A 23982-nucleotide genomic window follows, 5' to 3' on the forward strand; every position below is an offset into this window, starting at 1 on the left:
GCAATGGAAACAATATATAAACCTGATAGAACAAATACACAACCCAAATCTGATTCTAAAGGTTAAGATTTAGTTGATAAAAACCCAAATAGCTGTTGAAGGTATTACAGTACAGCAACAGGAGTTGACACTGTGTAATAGCTCTCCGGGTATTTCATTCTTAGTTCAGAAAATGGGGTTTTAATCAAAGCAGGAGTTTTTCCCCTCTATTCCAGGCACCTCGAGAAGTTCTGGAAATTGAGAAGTTCTTTGCAGCATTGTTACTAAAGAGAAGGAAAAGAGGAAAAGGTAGAAAAGAACACAAAACCCACCCCCAAACCCTCAGCCTTTTCAGCTTGTGGGTGTTTCTGTTGCCTGCTCTGCTCAGAGCTGGCAGTTCCTTCCGCCAAAGCCAGCGTTGGGAATTAGCAGATACCTGTATCTTGTTCTCCTAAATAGTTTTCCTCAATGTTGTTGTCTTAAATGAGAAGATACAACACTGGAGGTCTAGAAAGGATCAGACTTGCCCCATGTAGTGGTTTTCACTTCTGAGCTGTCACACTTCTTCCCTTCAGCGACTTCTTTCCAACTCACTCACAGGCTGCAGGGTTGATTTTAGGAGAAAAATCAGTCCCTAAACAGTAGCAGATCCCAACCATCCATGCTCCACCGGCAAAGATAGTGAGGAAACAACGGGCTTTAGCTGTCAACCCAAAGGAAACCTTCTACAGGAAGTAAAACAGGACCAGGAGTAACGGTGGAGGGTCTTGCAGGCCGCGTGTTGGCCATGAGCTGATGCAGCTGTAGTCATAGTGCTCTTAAGACAGTTGTCCATGTAGTTGCAGTTGTGCCTCATGGACATTAAAAAAGTAACTTGTGTATCTGGTGTATGCCAAATGATACTTCTGTGTAGAAAACACTGTAACACACAGCGTGACCAGTTTCAATGGAGATTTAATCATAGAGTCAGTATCAACATGTCGGTAACAGTCATGATGCACTGTAAAAACAGAAAGCTTCTTTTATAAGATTGCCAAATAAAGCTGGGCTAAACCATTGCAAGATGCTTTGTTAGTTCATAATAAAAGAAGTCATAAATCTTCCTTCATGTTTTATAGTCAGAGGAGATTATACTTGTAAATGTCTTTTTAACTTAAAAAATTCCTTGAAACTGCTTTTTCTTTGATGCTGTTTATTTTTAAATCCTTTTAACCACTGGCACATACAATCACCTTAATGTGTTTTCTGATTATTTCAAGTTCTTGTATACACAAGCTGAAAGTAGCAAGAGAACCACCCTCCATGCTCTGTAAGCGAGCATGCAAGGTGTATTACTTTGCTCATAAAACTCTCCAGGAAGTAGAATGGTAAATGCTTGCCTCTTGTAAAGATGTCAGTCGTGTGTAGCAGTCGTGCCAGCAAATACTGAAGAGACAAGATTAACTGAGCTCTTGCAGAAGTGAGTCAACCGTTGGCCTCAGGATCTCCAGAGCCAGGCCTCACTTCATTGCTCCCAACAGAAAGGTAAAGTCACAAAGGAATGCAAGTAACACTTAACATGAGATTTACACCAAACTGATTGGACTTAGTGACACAGATTGGAGCATGTACCTTGTTAATGATCTCATCATCTTATTTCCCATCCCTATTTACAGTTCATTTCTAAAATCTCCTTGCTCCAGAACTGGAGTCAGTCCAAAACCCCGCTTCCATTTAACAGTATAATGCACCACAGCCAAAACCTCCCTCACCACCTGCATGGATGATTTTTATGTATACAAGACCTAGTATCAGCTGTGGAGGAAAGAGATATTGAAGTTTATAAGCATTGCTTAGAAATCAAACTGTTTTAAACTAAGTACCAGAAGCACCTGCACACAGCATTGCTCTCTCTTTACATGTTGGTTGGATACTACCACCATTAATTACTACCTGGTTCTGTGCTGGCTGCATCACACTGTGGAAAGGTAGGTTTTGAAGAGCCTAAGGTGGAAATATTTGTATTATAATGCAATTGGTGTTCTCCTAAATCTCAATAATGATCAAATTCTGGATCAGACACCCCCAGTAGCTCAAATAGTTGCAATGGATACCTGCAGTTGTGCAGGGCACTGCCACTGCAGGATGTACATTTACAGGTCAGTTTAATAGGTGATAATTTAAAAGTACTATGACTGTACTAATGTTATTTACAGGACAAATACAATAGCTCAGCTACTCCACTGAAGATACTTGCAACACTAAATGAAGTTTAGAGCATCTAATTTTAGAAGCTTTCCTATGCAAACACGGATGAAGTCTATTCCTTAATATAACCCATATAATGGGGATGGATCAGAATTCCAGATGAAATTTAAATAAGCAACACAAATACTGAGATATTTAAAGAGATAGACAACATCTGTTCTCTCCAGTGGTGCTGGTAATTCTTTAAGATTGTATCACAAAAAGCATCTGCCAGCTGATGTAGTGGCAATGTTAATACTCAGTTTGCTACTATAATTACTACTAACTAGAGACTTTGCCTTGTTGCAGCATACTCAAAGCATTATCCCATACAAAACATACAGGAGGCTATTTAAGAACAAGCAGTAGTAAAACATTGATAAACCCAAGGTAGTTAAAAAAAAAAATCCATTCCAGCAATATTTAAAGTAGATGAAAAGGCTGAAATGATTTACTCAGATAAACAGTCACAGCACGATCCATGCCAAGAATAGAGAGACCAGTGAGCAACAACCAAGTACAAGTGCCTGGAAAATCAGGAGCAGCAATATGAGTGAGGTACTATCTGCCCTTGGCCTACCAGGTGCTCTCCAGCAGATCTCATCTTTCCCTTGTCTTATACTATGTTCTGTTCTCATCACATGATGGTGCATATATCGTGCTGTGCCTGCTTTTGTGAGTTTCATAGAAGCATGGAATGGTTTAGGTTGGAAGGGACCTTAAGATCATCCAGTTCCAGCCCCCTGCCACGGGCAGGGACACCTTCCACTAGAGCAGGTTGCTCCAAGCCCCTGTGTCCAACCTGGCCTTGAACACTGCCAAGGATGGGGCAGCCACAGCTTCTCTGGGCACCCTGTGCCAGCGCCTCAGCACCCTCACAGGGAAGAACTTCTGCCTTAGTTTGTCCATCTCTTTTTATTTCCTACTGAATAGCTGCACACTAGGAGTGCTGAGAAATTAAGAGTTTACAGTAGCACAATTCCCTATGTACAATGTAACTGCGTCTCCTTCCTGCCCCTGTAACAGTTCCATTTCATCAGAAACACAAAGATAAAGTTTCAGTGGAGGTAAAAAAAGAGGGAAAAAAAAGTGTGGTCTTCTTATAATCCACTGCCAACCCAAACTCCCCGGAGTTGTAGTTAATATTTGCTACATGTTTCTCATTTTGGCCATGAGTTCTTCTAGGCTTTCTTCAGACTCTGCTACCGTTTCCTCAGTTATCAAATTGTCTTCCTATTAGGAACAAGAAGAAAAAGTTGGCATCACAAGTAGCAAACAAAAAGCCCCCCACAAATAAGCTTGATTTCTCAATTGCAACATTAGGCCTAAATTGTTATCAGCTTAAATTGTAAACTGTTCTGACAGGGAGTTAAGAGTGTTCTGGCTGCAATGACACGGATTCTATGTTCCTCAGGTATACAAATTGCTCTTTGATTACACACAGCTTTAACAAGATAAATATGGTAAAAATCAATTAGTCACCAAAATATCAACTGAGAAATTCAGGTTTTCCTTTCCAAACACATTAATTCCTGTCACCTTATAACTACAGTCACAGACATCCATCCTTCAGCATCTTCTACAGAAGCACAGACCTGGACCACAGAAGGCGCTAATGGGATGCACTGAGGTACAGCTACACTGGGACTGTTCCAGATGGAGTTTTAGTGTCAGTTTAAAGGGTAACCAAACTGGCTGCTTATTAGAAATGTAATCAAGAACACATTTCAAAACTGCATACAGAATAAATACATTACCTTGTTTGGGATAGTATATGCCACAGTAATGCCCTCAGGAAGCTCAGGAACCAGGCCAGATGCAGCCTTCAGTTCATCTTCTGAAGTTTCTGATACTAATTCAATGCCTTTGCATTAAAACGAATTGAGAACTCCATTAAAAGTTAGAAGAGCAAGTTCTTTACACACTAAGTTATCACAGTGAGAGAAAAACAGCACAGACTTTCCCAAGAAAGAAAGAAAATTAAAAACAGGAAGATCTTTGATTCCAGCTTCCCCATTCCATCATCAATACAAAATATTTTCCCTTGACAATGTATTAAAATCTATGGACAAGAATGGCACCTCTCCTATAGGACTTCCTTCTCTTTACCATTTACATCTTATTGTGAGGGCACTTCTCCCAATGGTGAGCTAAGATTATTTAATAGATTATGTAATAAACAGAACGTATATATCCATTCTTGAAACGGTTATATAAAACACACCATTCCTTAAGACAATTCCTTCTAACTTAAAGCCCTGAGAGGAACACATACAGATCAGGGGATGGTTCAGCACAGTGGGTAGGGAATGACAAAAGCTCTTGAGTTACGTATTTAGTTACACAGTGAGTAAATCTTCTCACACCTTTTATATCTTCAGACCATCTCCTAAGAAAGTTTCTTATTTCAACAGCTGTTGCATTTTGAGGCTAAAACCTGCATATTACACTAAAAATACATCATTGAGTTGTGGTAACATTACTGTCAAACCCTGTGAAAAGCCAGCAGGAGCTACACAGTGTAAGTCAGAAAAGCTGTGAACAGAAGGAGTCCATGTACCCTTCAGTGCGTTACCCAAACCAAAGACTTTAACTGAATCTCCGTACTGGGAACATGGTTTAGTCTCCAGTTGAATACATACCCCAGTCGTTGTCTTCATGTACTATTTCCTCTTGCTGTTCAAGTACTTCTTGTTTTGGTTGTGCAGCTGCTTTTTTCTGAAGGAAAACCACAAAAAGATAAACACCATAATATATGTAACAGTCCAACAACAGCAAGAAAGAGGATATCTAATGTTGACACTCCTTTGAATATTTAAGGTATGCAGTCACTAGAACTTTGTAGGGCATAAAAAGGCAGAATACCTGCAAGGGAAAAACCCAAACCCATTAACACTCAAAACCATCACTGCCAGAAAGGTTGAGTAGTCACTGTAGAAGAAAATACTATTTAACTGAATGTCAATTCTGCCTCCCCTTTGCTTTGAGATAATGCTAAGTACTGTGTTCTTAGGCACACATGCAACCATCTGAAGACAACGCTGCTGAAAACTGGAGTAGCAATGTAAGTTTTCTTCTGCTGCAGATGTGCAGCTTGCTTTGTTCTTAAGACTTTAAGAGAGGAGAGAAAACAAACAAACCAAAACCAGCAAATCTTTTTTACCTTATAATTTTCTTGCTGTTTTCTGCAATTTTGGTCACTACATTGTGGGTTTGGCTTCATAGACATAGTTGGAAAGAAATCCTGCATCGCGTTGTAACCAAGATAGTAACTCACAGTACCAAAGTTTAGCAGGTACCTAGAAACACAGAGCAAGCAGGCCCTTATGTACAAATTCAGTTGCTCAAGGGATCCTTTTTCCTCAAAGAACTTTTAGAATACACTTTCATACTAGTGCAGTTGTAAAGAGCTACTGTAATTGTCCTGAAATAAGCTGTAGTCACCTGACAATGGGATAACTGCATCAACATAGAAGCTGGGGCTCTTGTGGTGTAAGCGTGAGAACAGGTCAGCTACAGTCTCACAGAAATTAGGTTTAGAGTAGCATATGAGTTTTCTCCTCTGCCTTAATCCACTGCTTGAAAGACTCAGTTGTCCTGTATTACAATGACAGTTTTCAACAGCTAATCAGAACCAGCTTGACCATCTTTACTGGAGGGTCAGAGCTGCAATGGAAATAAACATACAAATCTTGACACACTTGAGAGGTGGCCAATGCCAACCTCTCAACCAAGCCAAGTGCAAGGTCCTGCCCCTGGGTTGGGGCAATCCCAGGCACAGCTACAGGTTGGGCAGAGAAGAGATTCAGAGCACCCCTGTGGAGAAGGAATTGGGGGTGTTGTGTTGATGAGAAACTGAACATGAGCGGCTTCAGTGTGTGCTTGAGCACAGAAACCCCCCATGTGCTGGGCTGCATCGAAAGCAGTGTGAGCAGCAGGTTGAGGGAGGTGATCCTGCCCCTCTGCTCTGCTCTCATGAGACACCTCACACTGGACCAGCTTGCTCAAAAACCCAGACCCATCATCATGACATGTTCCTTCGGGTTTCTTTCTCTCATTGTGCTGAACACTGAATAGCAACAACTTGGTCACTTACTTGAGAACATTTTGTACAAGAATTCCTGCCACAACGCCCATAGTTGTAGGGAGACTTGCTGCACAAACTCCTTCTCGTTTTAGTGTTTTCTCATCAATATTTGCAGCAACTACGAGTGGAGGAGCACACTGAGGGCAAAGAAATAAAGTTTTAACAGAAGTATTAACTCCCCCGCCCCAGATCACACAAGATTTTAAACTACCCTCTCAGCTGTGCCAGGATCACATTCCCTAGCCAGCTCATCTTCACATTCCCAGCCCTGCCTTAAGAGCCAAACAAGCAACTCAGCAGAGCAATGCGTACCGCGAAACACGCAGATTCCCCAGGTATGATCAGCTGGATGTGTCCTGACACCGCATTTTCACTCACTCCAGATTCCATCCAGATTTGTCCAAGTTCATTGCAGGCCTTAAAAACACAGAAACGCCAAAACAAACCCACACACAGTGTAAATTGAGAGGGGTTAAAAACATGGATCTTCCTGCTTTAAGACAAAAAGGCTATAATCAGAAAAAAAGTAGAACAGAAATGATTTGTCTGAGTCAAAGGACAACTTAAAGTTGCCCTCAGGATGGACATGTCTTTTGTATGTCCATGTATACCCTTTGTGCTTTCCTAAGGACCTGACGTTTTTGAACAACTACAGGCATTAGTGATCCAGTTACCAGCACACTACAGAATCTCATTGCACAAACTACTATTATACAGTGTATCTGTGGACCTTCAGTGCATGCAATTTATGGATCATGTTAGCCAAAGGATAACAGAAAACATGCACTTGGCACATACCCTACGTTGCCTGCTACTATAAACACGGTTTGATTAGGTACACAGCCTCAAGACACTTTTATACATGTATACAAGAAGTCACATGAAGTATACAATGAGCTATACACAGTCTCTAAAGAGTTTGAATGCTTTAACATCCCAGGCTTTGATCATACCTTTATATAAACAGACTAATTTGGAAAGATGGAGATGGCTTACAACACTTAACTCTTTTACGAACCATTAGCTGCTAGAAACTTAAAAGTCTACAGTTATATTTATGCACGTGTTTTATGAGAACAGGGTAAAAGCTCAGATTCTGCTTCCTTAAACCAAGGAGGAAATTTCTTAGAACACTTCGATAAGTCCCTGTCTTTTCTCTAGTCCCCACACTTCCTAACATTATTTATAGGAGAAAACAGACTTCCACAAGCTCATGCCCTCCACGACCTTACCGTGTTAATCGCCATGCGAGCTTCGAAGTTGTCCACGCAGCTCAGAACAAGATCCACAGGCTTCCCTTCCTCTAGTGCCCCGTTACTGAAATAAGCATCAGAAATTTGTGTGAAACTGCTGGCAGAACAAAATGCCAGCGTGGCAATCCACATGCTGCTTTAGAGCACTTGGAAAGTGTGTATCCAACAAAACCTGTGCAAATAGTATGTACTCAAAGTACATACAAGGCCAGGCTGGACAGAGCCTTGGCTGACATGGTCTAGTGTGAGGTGTCCCTGCCCATGGCAAGGGGTTGGAACTGGATGATCTTAAGGTCCTTTCCAACCCAAACCATTAAGGCCAACTCCAAAGAACAGGTCTAGGTAGGAATGTCTCCACATACATATATATTTCCCACTGGTTTTCAGTTGGAAGCCATTGAATCAAAAACCCCACCCAATAAAAGTCAGGCTGTACAGAAGGAACGACAAATCAGAAGAAGTTACCAAGATAGTTTTGTTGAGAGACTTTACCTTATTCTATCCATGAAGTGTTCAAAGTTGTCCAGTGTTGTGATGTTGTAGTTATGTACTTCAAACTGAACATCAGGATTAATATTCCTTATGGAGGAAATAATATGAGCCAATATCAATAAATATGATAACTTGCATTCTACCCCCTAACTTCACAAGTGTTCCTACAGTGTTAAGCTTCCAGTCTGACATTTAGAATATATCTGTATTTATCAATAATTCACAGATTAGAAAAGCCCCACAACACTGAAGTGACATAGTTTAGACCAAACTTCTGAGCAGAATTAGCCATATAAAAAGACTAACATTAAGGTTTTGATAGGTATAAAAATGTCCATAAAGTACCAACCATTCCCACAACTATTTTATACTCAAATTTCCAAATGAGATCAGGCTGCTTTGCAAGTGATTAAGAGTGAAACATCAGCTTTCTGGAGCAGTATCCTGGGTAAATACATTTTGACACCCACTTCTCTAAGTCATACCTCAAAGTATGCTCTGCTGCTTGCACTTTACTTAATCCAGCTTGATGAGGTTGGAAGAAGAGTCTGTTCATGTTTGCCAGTTCCACTTTGTCATAATCAAACAGAAGCAGCTACAATAAAGATTGGAGATTCACTTATGATAACACAGACTGTGCAACCAGAGCATTATGGCAAGGTATTTTATACAACAAAACTCATTCTAAAACCAACAACAAAACCTTCCCCAACCAAACAACCCCCACTTCCACAGTCCCATTCAGTTCACATACAAAAGCTCCTAAGATTGTATGTGGAAGAGTGAATTCTAAGTCCTATTCACCAGGAACTGACCAAGTCATGAAAACCACTCTTAAAAATCAATCTATTCATTTGATCTAAACTACGAATATTCAACAGATTATCTACATGAACACTATCATCTCTGTTACCACATCCCTATTTGCTGTTATGGCATTAACTAAGAATACATCGTTTCTTTCACTTGTCCTGGCAGGTAGTTCTTCAAAAACAATTCACTTAAAACACCTACATCATACACAGACATGTTGATTATTATAAACTCTGAATCAACTGTCCAATGTCCTTTTCTGCGCCCAAGATGCTGGTCTTCAGGAAATGCTCCTTCACAGGAAGGGGGAATAAACTTTGCAATCAAAAATTGCATCACCTCTGTATTAAGAAACTTCTTGAAGTTCCAAGAGTATATGGTCAGGATTTGCCTGGAAATACAAACATCTAAGCCATTTCCCAGATTCCTTCTTTAAAGAAAAAGCCTGTTCTATTAACTCTGGAGGTTCTTGATACACACATCAAATTATTTTGAATTGCTGCTAAATTTTTAGCTCCAAGTGCCACACAACAAACTAATATATGTGACAAAACACCAGTTCTACGACTACCATATTTCAACTTCATGTCTATCAACTTGCTCTCATAAGACTTTATCTTCTATGTCAGTTACCCCCTCCTTTATTTTGTTTTCCTTCTGCAATAATCCAGTACAAAGGTTAGATAGGTGGGCTCATATAGAATCATAGAATGGTTTGGGTTGAAAAGGACCTTAAGATCATCTAGTTCCAAACCCCTGCCATAGGCAGGGACACCTTCCATTAGACAAAGTTGCCCAAAGCCATGTCCAACCTGGCCTTGAACACTGCCAGGGACGGAGCACTCACGCTGGAATATAAGAGCAAGAAGACAAGCATCCAAACAAGAATCATTCACACGATTGAGGATTAAGCCCTAAGTAAATACAGACTCTATTTGTAATGTTTACACAAGTGCTTTCTTTACTACTCTTTTATTGCACGAAATCAACGGAGTGAAATCAAATCTAGTTCTTTACGAAGACAACTGGTCCATCTACTGTAAAGAAGCAGAGGAAGAAAGCTCTCATTACCTTACCAATGCCACACCGTGTCAGCATTTCAGCAGTCACGCTGCCAACTCCACCTACACCTACGACTGCAACCGTAAAGGTACGGATTTTCTGCAGAAAGAAACCAAAGGCACATCAGTTCATCAGAATTGGTCCTCACAAGGGGGAAAATGGAAGGCTGTTTCAACGCAGCCAGAATCCTACCTCATAGTCTTTGACAATGCCCATTCTTTTTAGCGCCATCAAGCGACTACGAAGAAAAAACAGTAACATTATGTAGACAATGCTCTCTACAGTACTACAAGCAATTTTGCTTTTCAGGTATTTAAAATCCTTTTGCTTAAAGACAACCCCACCAAGCACCAAACTCAAGCCTACTGTTTTCACTGTAGTTGTGATCGACAGCGAGATATAGTCCAAATGAGATAGTAGATGCTTTCCTATTACTTCTCCAACAGAGTACTCACCCTGCAGAAACTCCTGTACTTACTCAGTTGGTATGAGTAGCATCACTGAACTCCATAGCTATCTTTGTAAATGAATCCCTGATTTTCCCATTGAAACTCTACACATTTTTCTGTAATGAACCATACAGCAGCAGCCCAGTGAAGACTCTTCTTCTTTCTGATCAATTTAATTAGATTAACTCGAGCATCACATTAACGAATAATAAACTAAAAACCAGAGGTTATGAGGATAACTGGAAGAATTTTGAAGTAATCTTTTGTGCTGCTATTGCATTTTTTCATTGAAAGTATCAAAGAAAGTACAAGAATCAACTTGTATTAAAGCAATTCATCCTGAAAAAAATAATGCACCAGAATTCCAGAAGCACTGAGCATTAGAACAGGTTGCAGATGCTCAAGACTTCTCTAATCCAAACCCTAAAATAGATAAGTTAGAGGAATAAGACCTCATGCAATACCAACACCTGTCCCGTTTAGTAGCAACTTAGCTGAAACACCCAGTTTTCTCTTGCTCCCCCTGTTAAATTTGAGAGCTTCTCTTGCATCTGCGTTCAGAACTGTTTGAACAGTCACAGAATGGTTTGGGTAGGAAAAGACCATTAAGATCGTCTCCTTTCAACCCCCAGCCATGGGCGAGTGTTGTCCCAAACATGAGGACATGGAGCTGATGGAGAAAGTCCAGAGGAGGCCACAAGGATGATCAGCAGCTGGAGCAGCTCCCATATGGAGACAGGCTGAGAACATTGGGGCTGTTCAGCCTGGAGAAGAGAAGCTGCGTGGAGACCTCAGAGCAGCTTCCAGTGTCTGAAGGGGGCTACAGGGATGCTGGAGAGGGACTCTTCATCAGGGACTGTAGTGACAGGACAAGGGGTGATGGGTTCAGACTGAAACAGGGGAAGTTCAGGTTAGATCTAAGGCAGAAGTTCTGCCCTGTGAGGGTGCTGAGGCGCTGGCACAGGGTGCCCAGAGAAGCTGTGGCTGCCCCATCCCTGGCAGTGTTCAAGGCCAGGTTGGACACAGGGGCTTGGAGCAACCTGGTCTGGTGTGAGGCTGCTATGGCCCAACTGCATGACCCTTAGACCCCCACCCGCCCGAGCCCACCTCCACACGCCTCTTCCCCTTCCCCAGCCCAAAGGCCTCAGACCCCTCATCCCTCCCTCCTCCCCACGGCTCGGCCCGGGCGCCCTCCCATAGCCCGACGCCGCCGGCGCAGCCCCTCGCCCCCTACCGCACCTGTAGGGGTTGGTGTCCGTCACCTCCGGGCTCATGTTCTCGATGCGGGCCCGCGGCGCCGGCCGCCCGCCCCTCTCCTGGGCCAGCTCGTCCTCCAGCTCCCGCACCCTTCGCTCCAGCCACTCCAGCCGGCCCGGCTCCGCCATGGCAGCGACACGTCTGCCCGGCTGAGCGACGGAGCTTCCGGGAGCGCCAGCGAGCGCCGTCCCCCGCCACGCCGGCGCCTCAGGAGCGTTCCCGCCTCGAGAGGGACTCTTGCCGCCTCACAGAGGGCAACGAGCGGCTGCGGCCATGGCGAAGGGCAGGTGCCAGCCGCGGCAGGAGCGAACTCCAGGGAGCCGCGTTCTTCCGAGAAGAAGCCGCCCGTATCCGAGAGCCGGTCCTGCACTTGTGCCACAACAGCCCCATGCAGGGCTGGGGCAGAGTGGCTGGAAAGCTGCTCATGGAGAAGGCCCTTGGGGTGCTGATTGACAGAGCTGAACATGAGCAGCTTGTGCCCAGGCAGCCAAAAAGCCCCCAGCATCCTGGCCTGTATCAGCACCAGTGTGGCAGCAGGGCCAGGGCAGGGATTGTGCCCCTGTGATGGGCACTGGTGAGGCTGCACCTCAAATCCTGTGTTCAGTTCTGGGCCCCTCACTACAAGAGAGACATTGAGGTGTTGGAGCAGGACCAGAGAAGGGCAATGGAGCTGGTGCAGGGCCTGGAGCACAGTGTGATGGGGAAGGGCTGAGGGACCTGGGGGGCTCAGTCTGGAGAAGAGAAGGCTCAGGGGGGACCTGATCGCTCTCTACAACTGCCTGACAGGAGGATGGAGTGAGGTGGGGTCGGTCTCTGCTCCCAAGGAACAAGGGACAGGACAAGAGGAAACGGCCTCAAGCTGCACCAGGGCAGGTTTAGATGGAGCTGAGGAACAATTCCTTCCCCAGAGGGTGCTCAGGCATTGGAACAGGCTGCCCAGGGCAGGGCTGCAGTCACCGTCCCTGCAAGTGTTCACACACTGTGGAGACGAGGCCTCAGTGCCATGGGTTAGTGGTGGCCTTGGCAGTGCTGGGGAGCGGTTGGACTGGGTGAGCTGAAAGGGCTTTTCCAAGCCGGTTGTTTCCATGACTCCATGACTCGATGAACGCCGCGCTGGATCCCGCCGGGGACCGCTTTCCTGGACGGACCGAGCCGCCTGTTGTTGCCGGGGCGATGCCGGGCAGGGCGGGGTGCAGCGGCGCGGTGGGCAGGCACAGATCGTACGGCGGCGGCGCAGGGCAAGGATGGCGGCTGAGGCGGGTACCAGTGAAGTGCGTCAGCAGCACCGCTTCGACCAGCGGGGCTTGGAGCGGTACCTGTGCAGCCACCTGCCCGGCTTCCCTCGGCAGCCCGCGGGGGCTCTCGCTGTCAGGCAGTACAGGTAACCGGTGGGCTGCGTCGCCTGTGAGGGGCGAGCGGCGGCCTTCGTGGCCATGCAGCGCGGAGCAGAGCGTAGGCCCGAAGCGTTATGCTGCGGGGCCCCCTGAGGGGCTGAGGCGTTGCCCGCTGCCCGGTAGGAAAGGTGGGCAGGGTTCAGGCCCTTTGCCCTGGGCAGAGCAGGCAGCGGCCATCGAGGTAACAGGTCTTCCCTTCGGCAGCTGGAGAAATCAAAGTTCACAGTGGCGGCAAAGGGGACCTCCGGCTCAGCAGGTGGCAGCCTGCAGGCAAGAGGTTGGAATGTCGCAATAGGACAATGGGAATGGCTTTAACCTGCCAGAGGGGAGACTGAGATGAGCTCTTAGGCAGAAGTTCTTCCCTGTGAGGGTGCTGAGGCGCTGGCACAGGGTGCCCAGAGAAGTGGTGAGTGCCCCATCCCTGGCAGTGTTCAAGGCCAGGTTGGACACAGGGGCTTGGAGCAAGCTGGTCTGGTGTGAGGTGTCCCTGCCCGTGACAGGGGCCTGGAACTGGATGAGCCTTAGGGTGCCTTCCAACCCAAACCAGTCTGGGATTTTGGTGTTTCTATGATGTGTTGGGTGGACTTGCCACTGTTCTCAGAAAAGCATGCACATGCACTTTGTGGTGTGCTCTGCTGCAGTATACACACAGTTGATTTATTGCCTACTCATAAATCTCACTTTATGTGATTAATCTTTAATTGAAGAGCAAATAATAATGTTCAGAAGCACGTACATGGCTTAAGAAATCAATTTTAAAAGCCTTCAGCTGTTACCAGGTAAACAAATCCTCAAAAAGAGGCTAATGCTATTCTGAGATTCCCAGTAATGCCTGCAGGGCAAAGCATTGCACCAGTGAGGTGCTACCCCCAGGCTCTAGTTGCACAGAACACATAGCTCATCTGCACTCAGCAGATCAATGGTGTGACTTCAAATCAGGAGCAAGTAAACGTTACATTATTCTAAAAGTAAGTATTAATTCCTTTGTAAACATGACTTCAGCTGCTTTACCTGCAGCTTTCACTAAGAACTAGTGAACAAGTTTTCATTGTCTTCTGATGCAAATATAGATCATCCATTGTATCCTCAACTACTTTAATCCTTCAATTGAGGAAACTTTAGGAGGGGCCTCAGGAGAGTAGCTGTTACTAAAATCTGCTAAAATCCTGTCAGTATTTGTGCTTCTAGTACTTTCTTGTCTTGTGGTTGCAGTTTGAAGCTTCAACTGATTTAAACCTCTTTTGTGCCAGGCAGTGTTTGTCTCTGCAGTATACTTGTTAAACCTCTATCACAGACTACACCCTGACTGCCTCAGGGAGAATGGAGGTGTTGTGGGGAGCATGAGGGCAAAAGTTCACTTGATTTGGGTTTTCTGCTAGTTGTCTAATCTTTTATCGGACTAGACCAGAATGCGTGTTAAAAATTATCTAGAAGGAGGAGAGGAAGGCAGGTGAGGATCAATAAGCTTGATTGGGATATGATGGACAGAGTCTTGTGAAGGGTTCGACTGGGTTGTCCTTGTCTTTTACACGTGTATGTGGTTTAAATGTCTAGTTTCTATGATTCCTTGTCAGTGTAACATTCGTTCTTTAATATTTTACAGTTACTATAGGCAGTCCTTTAAGCATAACATAGGTATGTGATAATCAGGACAGCATACAGTGGGGTTTGGTACTAAAATCATCAGTTACTTGGAGAGCTTTCTCTGTGCTTACATTGTTCAAAATACAGCTCGCCAAAGGACAGATACAATTCTGGGCCAGTGTGAATTCTGCTTTGTTTGATTTCCCCCAAATCAGAAAGCTTTAGTTAGTATCTACTGCATACCCTGAAACATTAATGATTTAAGGAGGAGAGGTAAATGCCATCTCCATTTCACAGGAGACCAAACTGTGTATCTGTGACCTCTCTGCAGTGAAAGAAGGCATCTTCCTTATAGGCAGGAATAGAACCTCTGGCTTCTGAAATTGTAGGCTATCACTTGCATCCTTGTAAGACTATATTGGGGAAAAAAAACCCCAGATAAACCAAGCCAACATACAGCTCTTGAGAAGAACCCTTTCCTCTGTCTGCCATTTTGTTCAGGCCAAGTCACAGTGCACTTTGCATCATTTCTGTTGAAAGTTTGCAAAATGGTAAGTACTTGAATTTGTAAGTAACTATAATCTTTCTCTTTGTAGCTCAGGCCAGTCAAATCCAACCTTTTATCTTCAGAAGGGTGAGAAGGCTTATGTGCTCAGGAAGAAGCCCCATGGCCCCCTTTTACCTAGAGCTCACAAGGTAAGGAACATCATCAAGCTCCAGACACTTTGTATTGCTAAATCTAGTACATGATGGTGTGGCACATGGTTGCATGTGTCCAGAAATGCAGTGAATTGCTGGATCATTTACAGTTCTCTGTGCTATCCAACACACATGTCATCAAGGAGGATACACTGTTGTTCACAGCACTCGTTTATGTTTGGGAGCTTTTAATTGAACCTAAATTTCTGTGTCTTCTTCAGGTTGATAGAGAATATCGTGTGCAGAAAGCCTTATTTTCAGCTGGATTTCCAGTGCCTGAACCCCTGTTGTATTGCAGTGATGTTTCAATCGTTGGAACAGAGTTTTATGTAATGCAGCATGTGCAGGTTGGTCTTCTAACGTAAGGGATTTTTTTTTCTTCTCCCTACTACAAGCTGCTTTTAAATTGTCTAAAACTCTTCCTGTTAGAGCCTTGTCCAGCATTTACTGCATTTTGTGCTATAAACACAAGCAATCCTGTGATATTTTAAGGAATGCGAGATACTGGAAATTCACACTGATTTCAGCTTCTTCAGGACTTGTTTCCCACTTTGTTGAAGTTTTTAGCTCAAGATGTAACCTCTTGGTCTCGTTTAGAGCTCTCAGAAAGATGTCTTGAAATGAGGCAATACTGCTTCTGTGCAAAGCATACAGAAGGCAGAGTGAGAACAACCAAGGTATAAAGTTATACTGAACCTTGGGACATCCTGGGGCCTCTACTACTGAAGACAGGAATCTACTTACAATCACCTTTTCTTGAAAACCAAGCAGGGTTCCAGCTCAAGCACTAGTTTCAGAAGGAGCATGGCATAGCTCTATCTGTGGTCCATCACTCTAGCGGTTCTGTGGCAGAGCTGATTCTGTTTCTGCTAGATTTTGGTGACTCTAATTTGAAGTCTGCTGTATCATCGGTTTGTTTTTTACATACTGTGAGAGGAAGATTGGAACTCAGGCCTCTTCCCTTTTCACTGCGTCCTTCTCCGTCATCTGGTTCACTGGGAAAACAGAAATACATTGAAAGCCATCGTGTGAACCAGTGAAACTGAGGAACTTAAAGAAGAGTCTGCTTTTTCTTTTCCAGTCTGTTACTGGCAGTGCTAAAGGAGAAAATGGAAGAACACAGCCATGTTCTAAACATAATAAACTGCTCTCCCTTCCCCTAGGGTCTTCATTAATAGTTTTTTCTGGAATTTAGCTATTACAGACAATTGAGAAACCTTTCATTCCCCCCACACACCCCTCAGCACTTTAGTTTGAGGATATCTGGATTGAGTGCTCCAATTCAGACTTTCATCTACTGAATACATCTGTTATTTTAATTGCCTTCCGATAGACATACTAATGATCTGAGATTACTGTGAATCCCTTCATCTGTCCCGGGCAAGGAATAAAATAAGTGAGGAAGGCATTTTTTGATTGCATAGGGAGTGTTGATTCACTGCATTTGGTTTTGCTCCTGAAATGTAGAGCTTTAACTTCTCTTTGTGTGATGTGTACATCCCACCAAGTACCTAATTTCTGATGTTTCCAGGGTCGCATCTTCCGAGACCTCTCCCTGCCTGAGGTGCGCCCAGCAGAGCGTTCTGCATTGTATATTGCAATGATAGAAACTTTGGCCCTCTTGCACTCCTTTGATTTACAGTCACTGGGTCTCCAAGAATATGGGAAAGGACCAGGATACTGCAGAAGACAGGTACAGCTCTTCAAGAAGTCTCTTGTTTTGTCAGGTCTTTGAAGATTTGTTTGATGTGCGAGCTAAATTGTTGTTATTAATGACTTGTAAAGTAACTGTCATATTTTAGCTATTAAATGACTTCACTTAGTTCAATTATTTGTGCGCAGTATAAAGTTAGTATTACATTCGGATCAATTCTGTAATGCTATACTCAGGAAATGATATTTACTCACTTTTGGAATAATATTAGATTTGGGCTCTGTAAATAGGATTGTAAATAGCAATCCCAGGCACAGCTACAGGTTGGGCAAAGAAGAGGTTCAGAGCAGCCGTGCGGAGAAGGACTTGGGGGTGTTGGTCGATGAGAAAATTAACATGAGCCGGCAGTGTGCGCTCGCAGTCCAGAAAGCCAACCGTATCCTGGGCTGCATCAAGAGGAGCGTGACCAGCAGGTCAAAGGAGGTGATCCTGCCCTTCTACTCTGCTCTCGTGAGACCTCACTTGGAGCATTGTGTGCAGTTCTGGTGTCCTCAACATAAAAAGGACATGGAACTGTTGGAACAAGTCCAGAGGAGGCCATGAGGATGATCAGGGAACTGGAGCACCTCCCATATGGAGACAGGCTGAGAAAGTTGTGGCTGTTCAGCCTGGAGAAGAGAAGGCTGCGTGGAGACCTCATAGCAGCCTTCCAGTATCTGAAGGGGGCTACAAGGATGCTGGGGAGGGACTCTTCATCAGGGACTGTAGTGACAGGACAAGGGGTAATGGGTTCAAACTTAAACAGGGGAAGTTTAGATTGGATATAAGGAAGAAATTCTTTACTGAGAGGGTGGTGAGGCACTGGAATGGGTTGCCCAGGGAGGTTGTGAGTGCTCCATCCTTGGCGGTGTCCAAGGCCAGGTTGGATGAGGCCTTGGGTGGTATGGTTTAGTGTGAGGCATCCCTGCCTATGGCGGGGGGGTTGGAACTGGATGGTCCTTTTGAACCCTAACTATTCTACGATTCTATGATTGAAATAGAGGTAACATGGTAATAGTCAAAACCCAGAAGCACGTGCTTAAGAATTTAGAGCTCATGAAAAACTTGTGAATCAGTTGAAATGCTTGTATTTCTTTAGGTATCAACTTGGAAAAGGCAATATGATGCAGCTGCTCATACTGATATTCCTGCCATGAACAAGCTGGCTGAGTGGTTAGCAAACAACTTGCCACCTGATGATAATGAAGAAAGCCTGATTCATGGGGACTTTAGAATAGATAACATCATCTTCCACCCAACAGAGGTATTTGAAATATATCTGTACATGTTTAGTAGGCTTTGGTCCTCCATTTGTTTGTACTCCTACCATGTAATGGGACACTTACATGGGTGTTCTAGTGCATGATACATGTTTGAAAGGAACAGTGGAAAACTTAATGCTTCTCCATACTCTGTGTATGGTGTTTAGCTACCTTATACAGTCCTGGTTTTCACTACAGGAGCTGCTTACTTGATTTATTCATAAGCTCTAGTCCCTACTTCAAAGTCCAGGAACAAGACATTTTATACGCATAAATCCTATTGAATTCAGTGCAACTTAAGAGCATATGAAGGCTCACTTCATAAGCATCTGATCCAAAGCCCATTGAAATCAGTGGTATGGCTTCAGTTAACAACAGTGGCTTTTAGAACAGGATCTGAATGGATGATACATGATGCTAGTAGAAGCAAAGAAAAATCTGCCAAAGCTGCTTAGTTATAGAGCACATGTAGATCACAGAGACCCTCAAGTTCCTCATTCATCTTTAGGAGAAAGAGAGATAATTTTTTTCTAGTTTCTTAAATAAATGTACGTTACCTATCTATCAACACAGTTGCATTTTCATGTAGGTAGTTTGAAATAATCTGTAGAAACTGTATATGCAGAAAAAAAGTCTTTTGCCCATAGTTTAAGTAGCCATGGATCATGAGTAGGCTGGAGGTGTCATTCAGGATGACCATAAGTGTTACTGTATGCATAACATGAGACATTAGTGTTTTGTCCATGAGTATCTGTGCAACAGGACTGGAAACCAAAAAACCCAAAACCAACCCAATTGTCAGTACTACTGTTCTTTAGGATACTTTAATCCAGTCATATTTTGACTAGAAGAGTTTAGAAGTTTCTGACAGGAAGAACACTACTCAAAAATGACAAATTCAAACCAGAATTTCATTGGAAAAGTTCTTGTTTTGTGCTCCTATAGGAATATTACTTTTCTGCAGATCCTTACCTAGTGCTAAAAGGAACCGCGTTTGCTGTAGACAGCCACAGTGTGTGTTTTTAAACACACAGTAACCGAGTAAAGCTGTTGGATGTTAAGTGTGTTGTGCATTTGTGGATGGTGAGAATTTATCTTCTAGCATTCACTTGAGGTTTTTATTTTTCTTTAAGGCTCGTGTTTTGGCAGTGCTGGACTGGGAACTTTCAACTGCTGGTCATCCTCTAGCAGATTTAGCATATGCCACTATGTTCTACTTTTGGCCTGCATCTGTTCAGGACTTAGGTCAAGGATCTGTCTTGGGTTTCAAAGACACTGTAGGTATGAAACTGTAATCTTTTTGTTGAAATTAATCCAAGGGTTGATTTCTATTTTGATGTGTTAACTTTATAAGATTAATTAAGATATTTAATTAATAAGCACATAAATTTGCACTTGGAAAGAGTTTTTCCATTGTTTTCTTCATAGGAGAAAACAGGCTGATAGGGAGGTTTAAGGTCCTGTTTTAACAACCTGTGGTTCAGCCGCAGGATGCTACTTCTGCAAAAGTTTATTTTGAACCTTTCTTGGAGATAATGGAAGAAACCTGAATTGAAAATGTAAGTTTATCATTGATTAGCACTGCCACCCCCCCCGCCCCTTGGTGACATTGATTTCCTGATGGACTGGGGGCAAGGGGCAGTAGAAAGTGTTCTGCCCATCTGAAATTCTGACAACTCCTATGTCCTCTTACCTCTCTATACCATGCTTAGATCATGAGAAGTGCTAAATCATGTTGTTTACTACATCAGTGGAATAAAGCTGAAAAACTGTTCAGATATTTAAAGAATAAGGTGGAAAAATAATAGAAAATGTTGAATATTCTAAAATATTCTGTTGTTCTTTTATAGAAACCCCCTCATTTGAAGAACTGGTTTCCATTTACTGCCGCTGCCGGGGCATCAGCACTACTTTAGCCAACTTTAACTTTTTTCTTGCTTTGTCATATTTTAAAATGGCTGCAATATCCCAGGTAATATACTCCCATTTGCTGAAATGTCACATGATTTTCTTACGAGTATCTGTAGTTGGTAATACTTGTTCAAAATACAGAGAAAGGTGGTTAGGGGCTCTGAGCCTCAGGTTTTTTCCATGAATTCTCCAGGTCAAAGGGAGTAACCTTGAAAAGGCCAGATGGATCTGGCAGGTTAATAAGTGATTAGAAGGGTGGTGCCATAGTCACAGGTTTGGTTATTTAGAAGATGGAACTTGATTTGAGAGGCCTGCTGGAGGCTGGTGGAGCTGGTCTGACAAGGGGAAGAGCTGCTTTGGTAGGAAGCTTGCCAGGCTGGTCAACTGATGCTTCCAGTCAGTTGCCAGCACTTGTAATAAATGCTTGGAGCAGTGCACAGCTACTTCAGCAGCTCCAGCCAATGAGTCGACTTTATTTGGAGCTTGACTCAAATGCCTCTATACAAATGCACATAGAATGGGGAATAAACAAGAGGAATTAGAGATGTGTGCACGTCTACGGGGCTGAGAAGGTTGGGGCTCTTCAGCCTGGAGAAGAGAAGGCTGTGTGGAGACCTCATAGCAGCCTTCCAGTGTCTGAAGGGGGCTACAAGGATGCTGGGGAGGGACTCTTCATCAGGGGCTGTAGTGACAGGACAAGGGGTGATGGGTTCAAACTTAAACAGGGGAAGTTTAGATTGGATATAAGGAAGAAATTCTTTACTGAGAGGGTGGTGAGGCACTGGAATGGGTTGCCCAGAGAGGCTGTGAATGCTCCATCTCTGGCAGTGTTCAAGGCCAGGTTGGATGGAGTTTTGGGAGACATGGTTTTGTGTGAGGTGTCCCTGTCCATGGCAGGGGGTAGAGCTAAATGATATTAAGGTCCTTTCCAATTCTAACTATTCTATGATTCTATGATATGACATTGTTGGGATCGCAGAAACGTAGTGGGATGGCCCCTATGACTGGAGTGTTGGAATGGAAGGTTACAGGCTCTTTAGGAAAGAAAGGCCTGGCAGACGGGGAGGGAGGAGTTGCTATTTATGTTAGGGATAGGCTGGAGAGTATGGAACTTTGCCTGGAGACAGGTGATCAGTCAACAAAGAGCTTGTGGGTCAGTGTCAAAGGGAGGACAGCAATGGGGGACATTACTGTGGGGATCTGCTGCAGGCCACGCAATCAGGAGGACTGTGTGGATGAAGCACTATAGACTGATAGGAGCAGCCTCATGCTCTCAGGCCCTTGTCTTCGTAGGGAACTTCAACCACCCTGATATTTGTTGGAGGGATGGTATGGCCTGGCACAAGCAGTCCAGGAAGTTCCTCAGTTGTGTAGAAGACAGCTTCCTCCTGCAAGTAACAGAAGAGCCGAAAAGAGAGGTGCCATGCTTGACCTCTTGCTCACCAACAGGAAGAGGCTGGTTGGGAATCTGACGCTCCAGGTTAGCCTTGGCTGCAGTGATCATGAGCCGGTTGAGTTCAAGATCCTCAGGGCAGTGAGAAGGGCATGCAGCAAGCTCACTGCCCTGGACTTCAAGAGAGCAGACTTTGGCCTCTTCAGGAATGTGCTCAGTAAAGGTTCCATGGGATAAAGCCCTAGAGGGTAGGGGGGCCCAAAACTGCTGGTTGGTACTCAAGGATCACCTGCTCCAAGCTCAGGAGTGTTGTGTCCCTACTAGAAGAAAATGGAACAAGAAGACCAGGAGTCCTCCATGGATGGATGTACTTACTATAGCTGCTTACTATAAGCACAGGAGACCAGTCTTCAGATGTGATTAGAGGAGAAAGTAAGGTTCCTTGATTCATTGTTGCAGAAGTAACTGTTTAATATTCAGCCATTATAGGGCATAAATATATTTTAATGACTTGCAGCATGAGGTCAGCACACCAAATGTGGGATAAGCTACCTGGTATTAATACAAAGTAAGAGTGTGTATGTGGGTAGTTAATTTAGTTGTGGATAATAAGTATGTGTATACTGTTGTTGGTTGGCACCAAGCATGTTCATTATATCAGAGATGGATCAAAACCACTATTAATCTGTCTGGGTGCTATTTTTTTCCTTTTAAGAATATGTGCATTTAAGTGTTACTTTCATAGTTGAGGAAATCACCAGTCTATTAAAGAGACAATTTTAAGTGCCTAATTTTACCATATATGCCTTTCTTTTGGTTTTAGGGCGTATATGCTAGATACCTCCTGGGAAATGCTGCCGCAGAGAATAGTCATGAATTTGCTAAGATTGTGAAGCCTTTGGCAGAGAAAGGGTTAGAGCTCTCAGAAAGGTAAGGGTGGTCTAAGCTACTGGTCAAAGGCAAGGCAAAGCTTTTACAACATCCTTACCTTTTAAATGCCTGAATAAGGCAGCTTATATTATTATGAGGGAAAATTTGGTCTTACTTGTTATTGCATTTCATGTCCTTCTTTAGGTCATCTTTCAGCAGCACACATGACAGCATCTCTGGAGAGCTGTTCCGTCAAAGCAGGAAGGGCCAAGAAATGTTGCTGAAGGTGAAGCAGTTCATGCAGCAGCACGTATACCCAGCTGAGAAGGTAAAAGCTTTCAGTAAACCTATTTACAAATCAAAATGCTACCACTAGAGTTTACGAACACGTCAAACTATGGAGAGAAGTCACATCCTATTTATTTCTTTCAGAACAGCCTTATATTCATGCAGTGATTTTGTGGCGTTGCAAAATATTAGCAGAAATCTTTATAGAGTATAGCATTTCCTTTTTTCAGAATTCAGATGTCGCCTGTGTTGTGAATGAAGTTGAGAGGTACTTTGAAAACCTTTTAAAGTTTAAGAACTACTCTTTTTAAAAAGAGTTACTGTTCAGAGGTATTTGCCAGAAGACTTGTACCACTTACAAACCCCTAAAACTCTTATTACATACTAAACGGAAAGATGCTTAAAAAGTGGAAACTGCCGGGTTTAACCATACAAGGATGAATGTTTCTGTTTCTTGCCTTATTTTTAAGGTGTGAATTCTACCCAAAAAATGGGATTCCACAATGTATCAATTTAGCCTTATTCCTGTATGTATCTGATACCAGTGAAGGTTTGAAATTGGATAATAACATATCCACAAAAGTCCCTAATTAGTGGAAGGGAAAATGAGGTGAAGCATTTTAATTCTTAGCCTAGGGATATTAGAAATATTCTACTTGGAAAGTCTGGTTCAACTTCCAGCCTCATGGAAGCACAGATTGCTTGTGTTGCAGAATTAGGATTTTTGGCTTTTGGTGGGTTTTTTTTCCTTGTTTTTTTTTGCAGTCAGGCAGAAATGCAGAGAACATATGAAAGATTTATGGATGCATCTGCCTGTCACAAGGAGGGGGTGGGAGCAGAAACTCTTCATATGCAAAGTTTCCTGAAAGCCTGTTTGTAGTTAGTTTTGGATTCTCCAAGGAAGCCTTGCTATAATTAAAGCACTCGCTTTAAAACCAAGCCAACCACAAATAGCCATGCAAGTTTTGCAGATGAGTAGTGTTGTGCTCCAAAGTTATTTCTGATAACTTGTGAATCAGGACTTACAAATTTTACTTAGGAACTTCTCTAACTGTGTGATTTTCAGAAGAGGGCACTACTTGTATTCACTCTGAAACTAGTTCTGGGCCAGCTTCATGCCTCACTGAAACATGCTTGTGAAAATACTTTGATTACTGGATAGACAGTTTTACTTAGTTCAGAATGACTGCTTACATAACCTGTTAGGAATTGTTTTGACAGGAAAATGTATTATTTGTGGGGTTTTTGGTGTTTGGATTTTTCTCAGTTA

The 23982-nt window shown here is 43.4% G+C and overlaps 2 protein-coding genes across 2 annotated transcripts in view; one reads left to right on the forward strand and one right to left on the reverse strand.

The window, feature by feature from the left end:
• Window positions 1–3354: 3354 nt before the first annotated feature.
• Window positions 3355–11746, reverse strand: UBA5 (ubiquitin like modifier activating enzyme 5; the record flags this gene model as incomplete). The annotated part of the gene is made up of 12 exons (XM_080611423.1): window positions 3355–3438; window positions 3963–4069; window positions 4848–4923; window positions 5369–5504; window positions 6302–6429; window positions 6605–6709; window positions 7525–7609; window positions 8038–8124; window positions 8523–8632; window positions 9922–10011; window positions 10105–10150; window positions 11601–11746. The coding sequence occupies 12 exons, from the start codon at window positions 11744–11746 to the stop codon at window positions 3355–3357; spliced, it is 1200 nt and encodes a 399-aa protein (XP_080467549.1).
• Window positions 11747–12862: 1116 nt separating this feature from the next.
• Window positions 12863–23982, forward strand: part of ACAD11 (acyl-CoA dehydrogenase family member 11) — a gene marked incomplete at its 5' end in the record, with an annotated part of 31346 nt that continues 20226 nt past the window's right edge. Inside the window, 9 exons of the mRNA XM_080611560.1 lie at window positions 12863–12999; window positions 15193–15292; window positions 15517–15642; window positions 16827–16988; window positions 18088–18252; window positions 19384–19531; window positions 20101–20222; window positions 22378–22484; window positions 22629–22752. Of these exons, the coding sequence (XP_080467686.1) occupies window positions 12863–12999; window positions 15193–15292; window positions 15517–15642; window positions 16827–16988; window positions 18088–18252; window positions 19384–19531; window positions 20101–20222; window positions 22378–22484; window positions 22629–22752 (1191 nt within the window). The remainder of the gene's footprint in view (window positions 13000–15192; window positions 15293–15516; window positions 15643–16826; window positions 16989–18087; window positions 18253–19383; window positions 19532–20100; window positions 20223–22377; window positions 22485–22628; window positions 22753–23982) is intronic.

Source organism: Psittacula echo, assembly GCF_963264785.1.
Source record: "Psittacula echo genome assembly, chromosome: 2".
Taxonomy (NCBI): Eukaryota; Metazoa; Chordata; class Aves; order Psittaciformes; family Psittacidae; genus Psittacula; species Psittacula echo.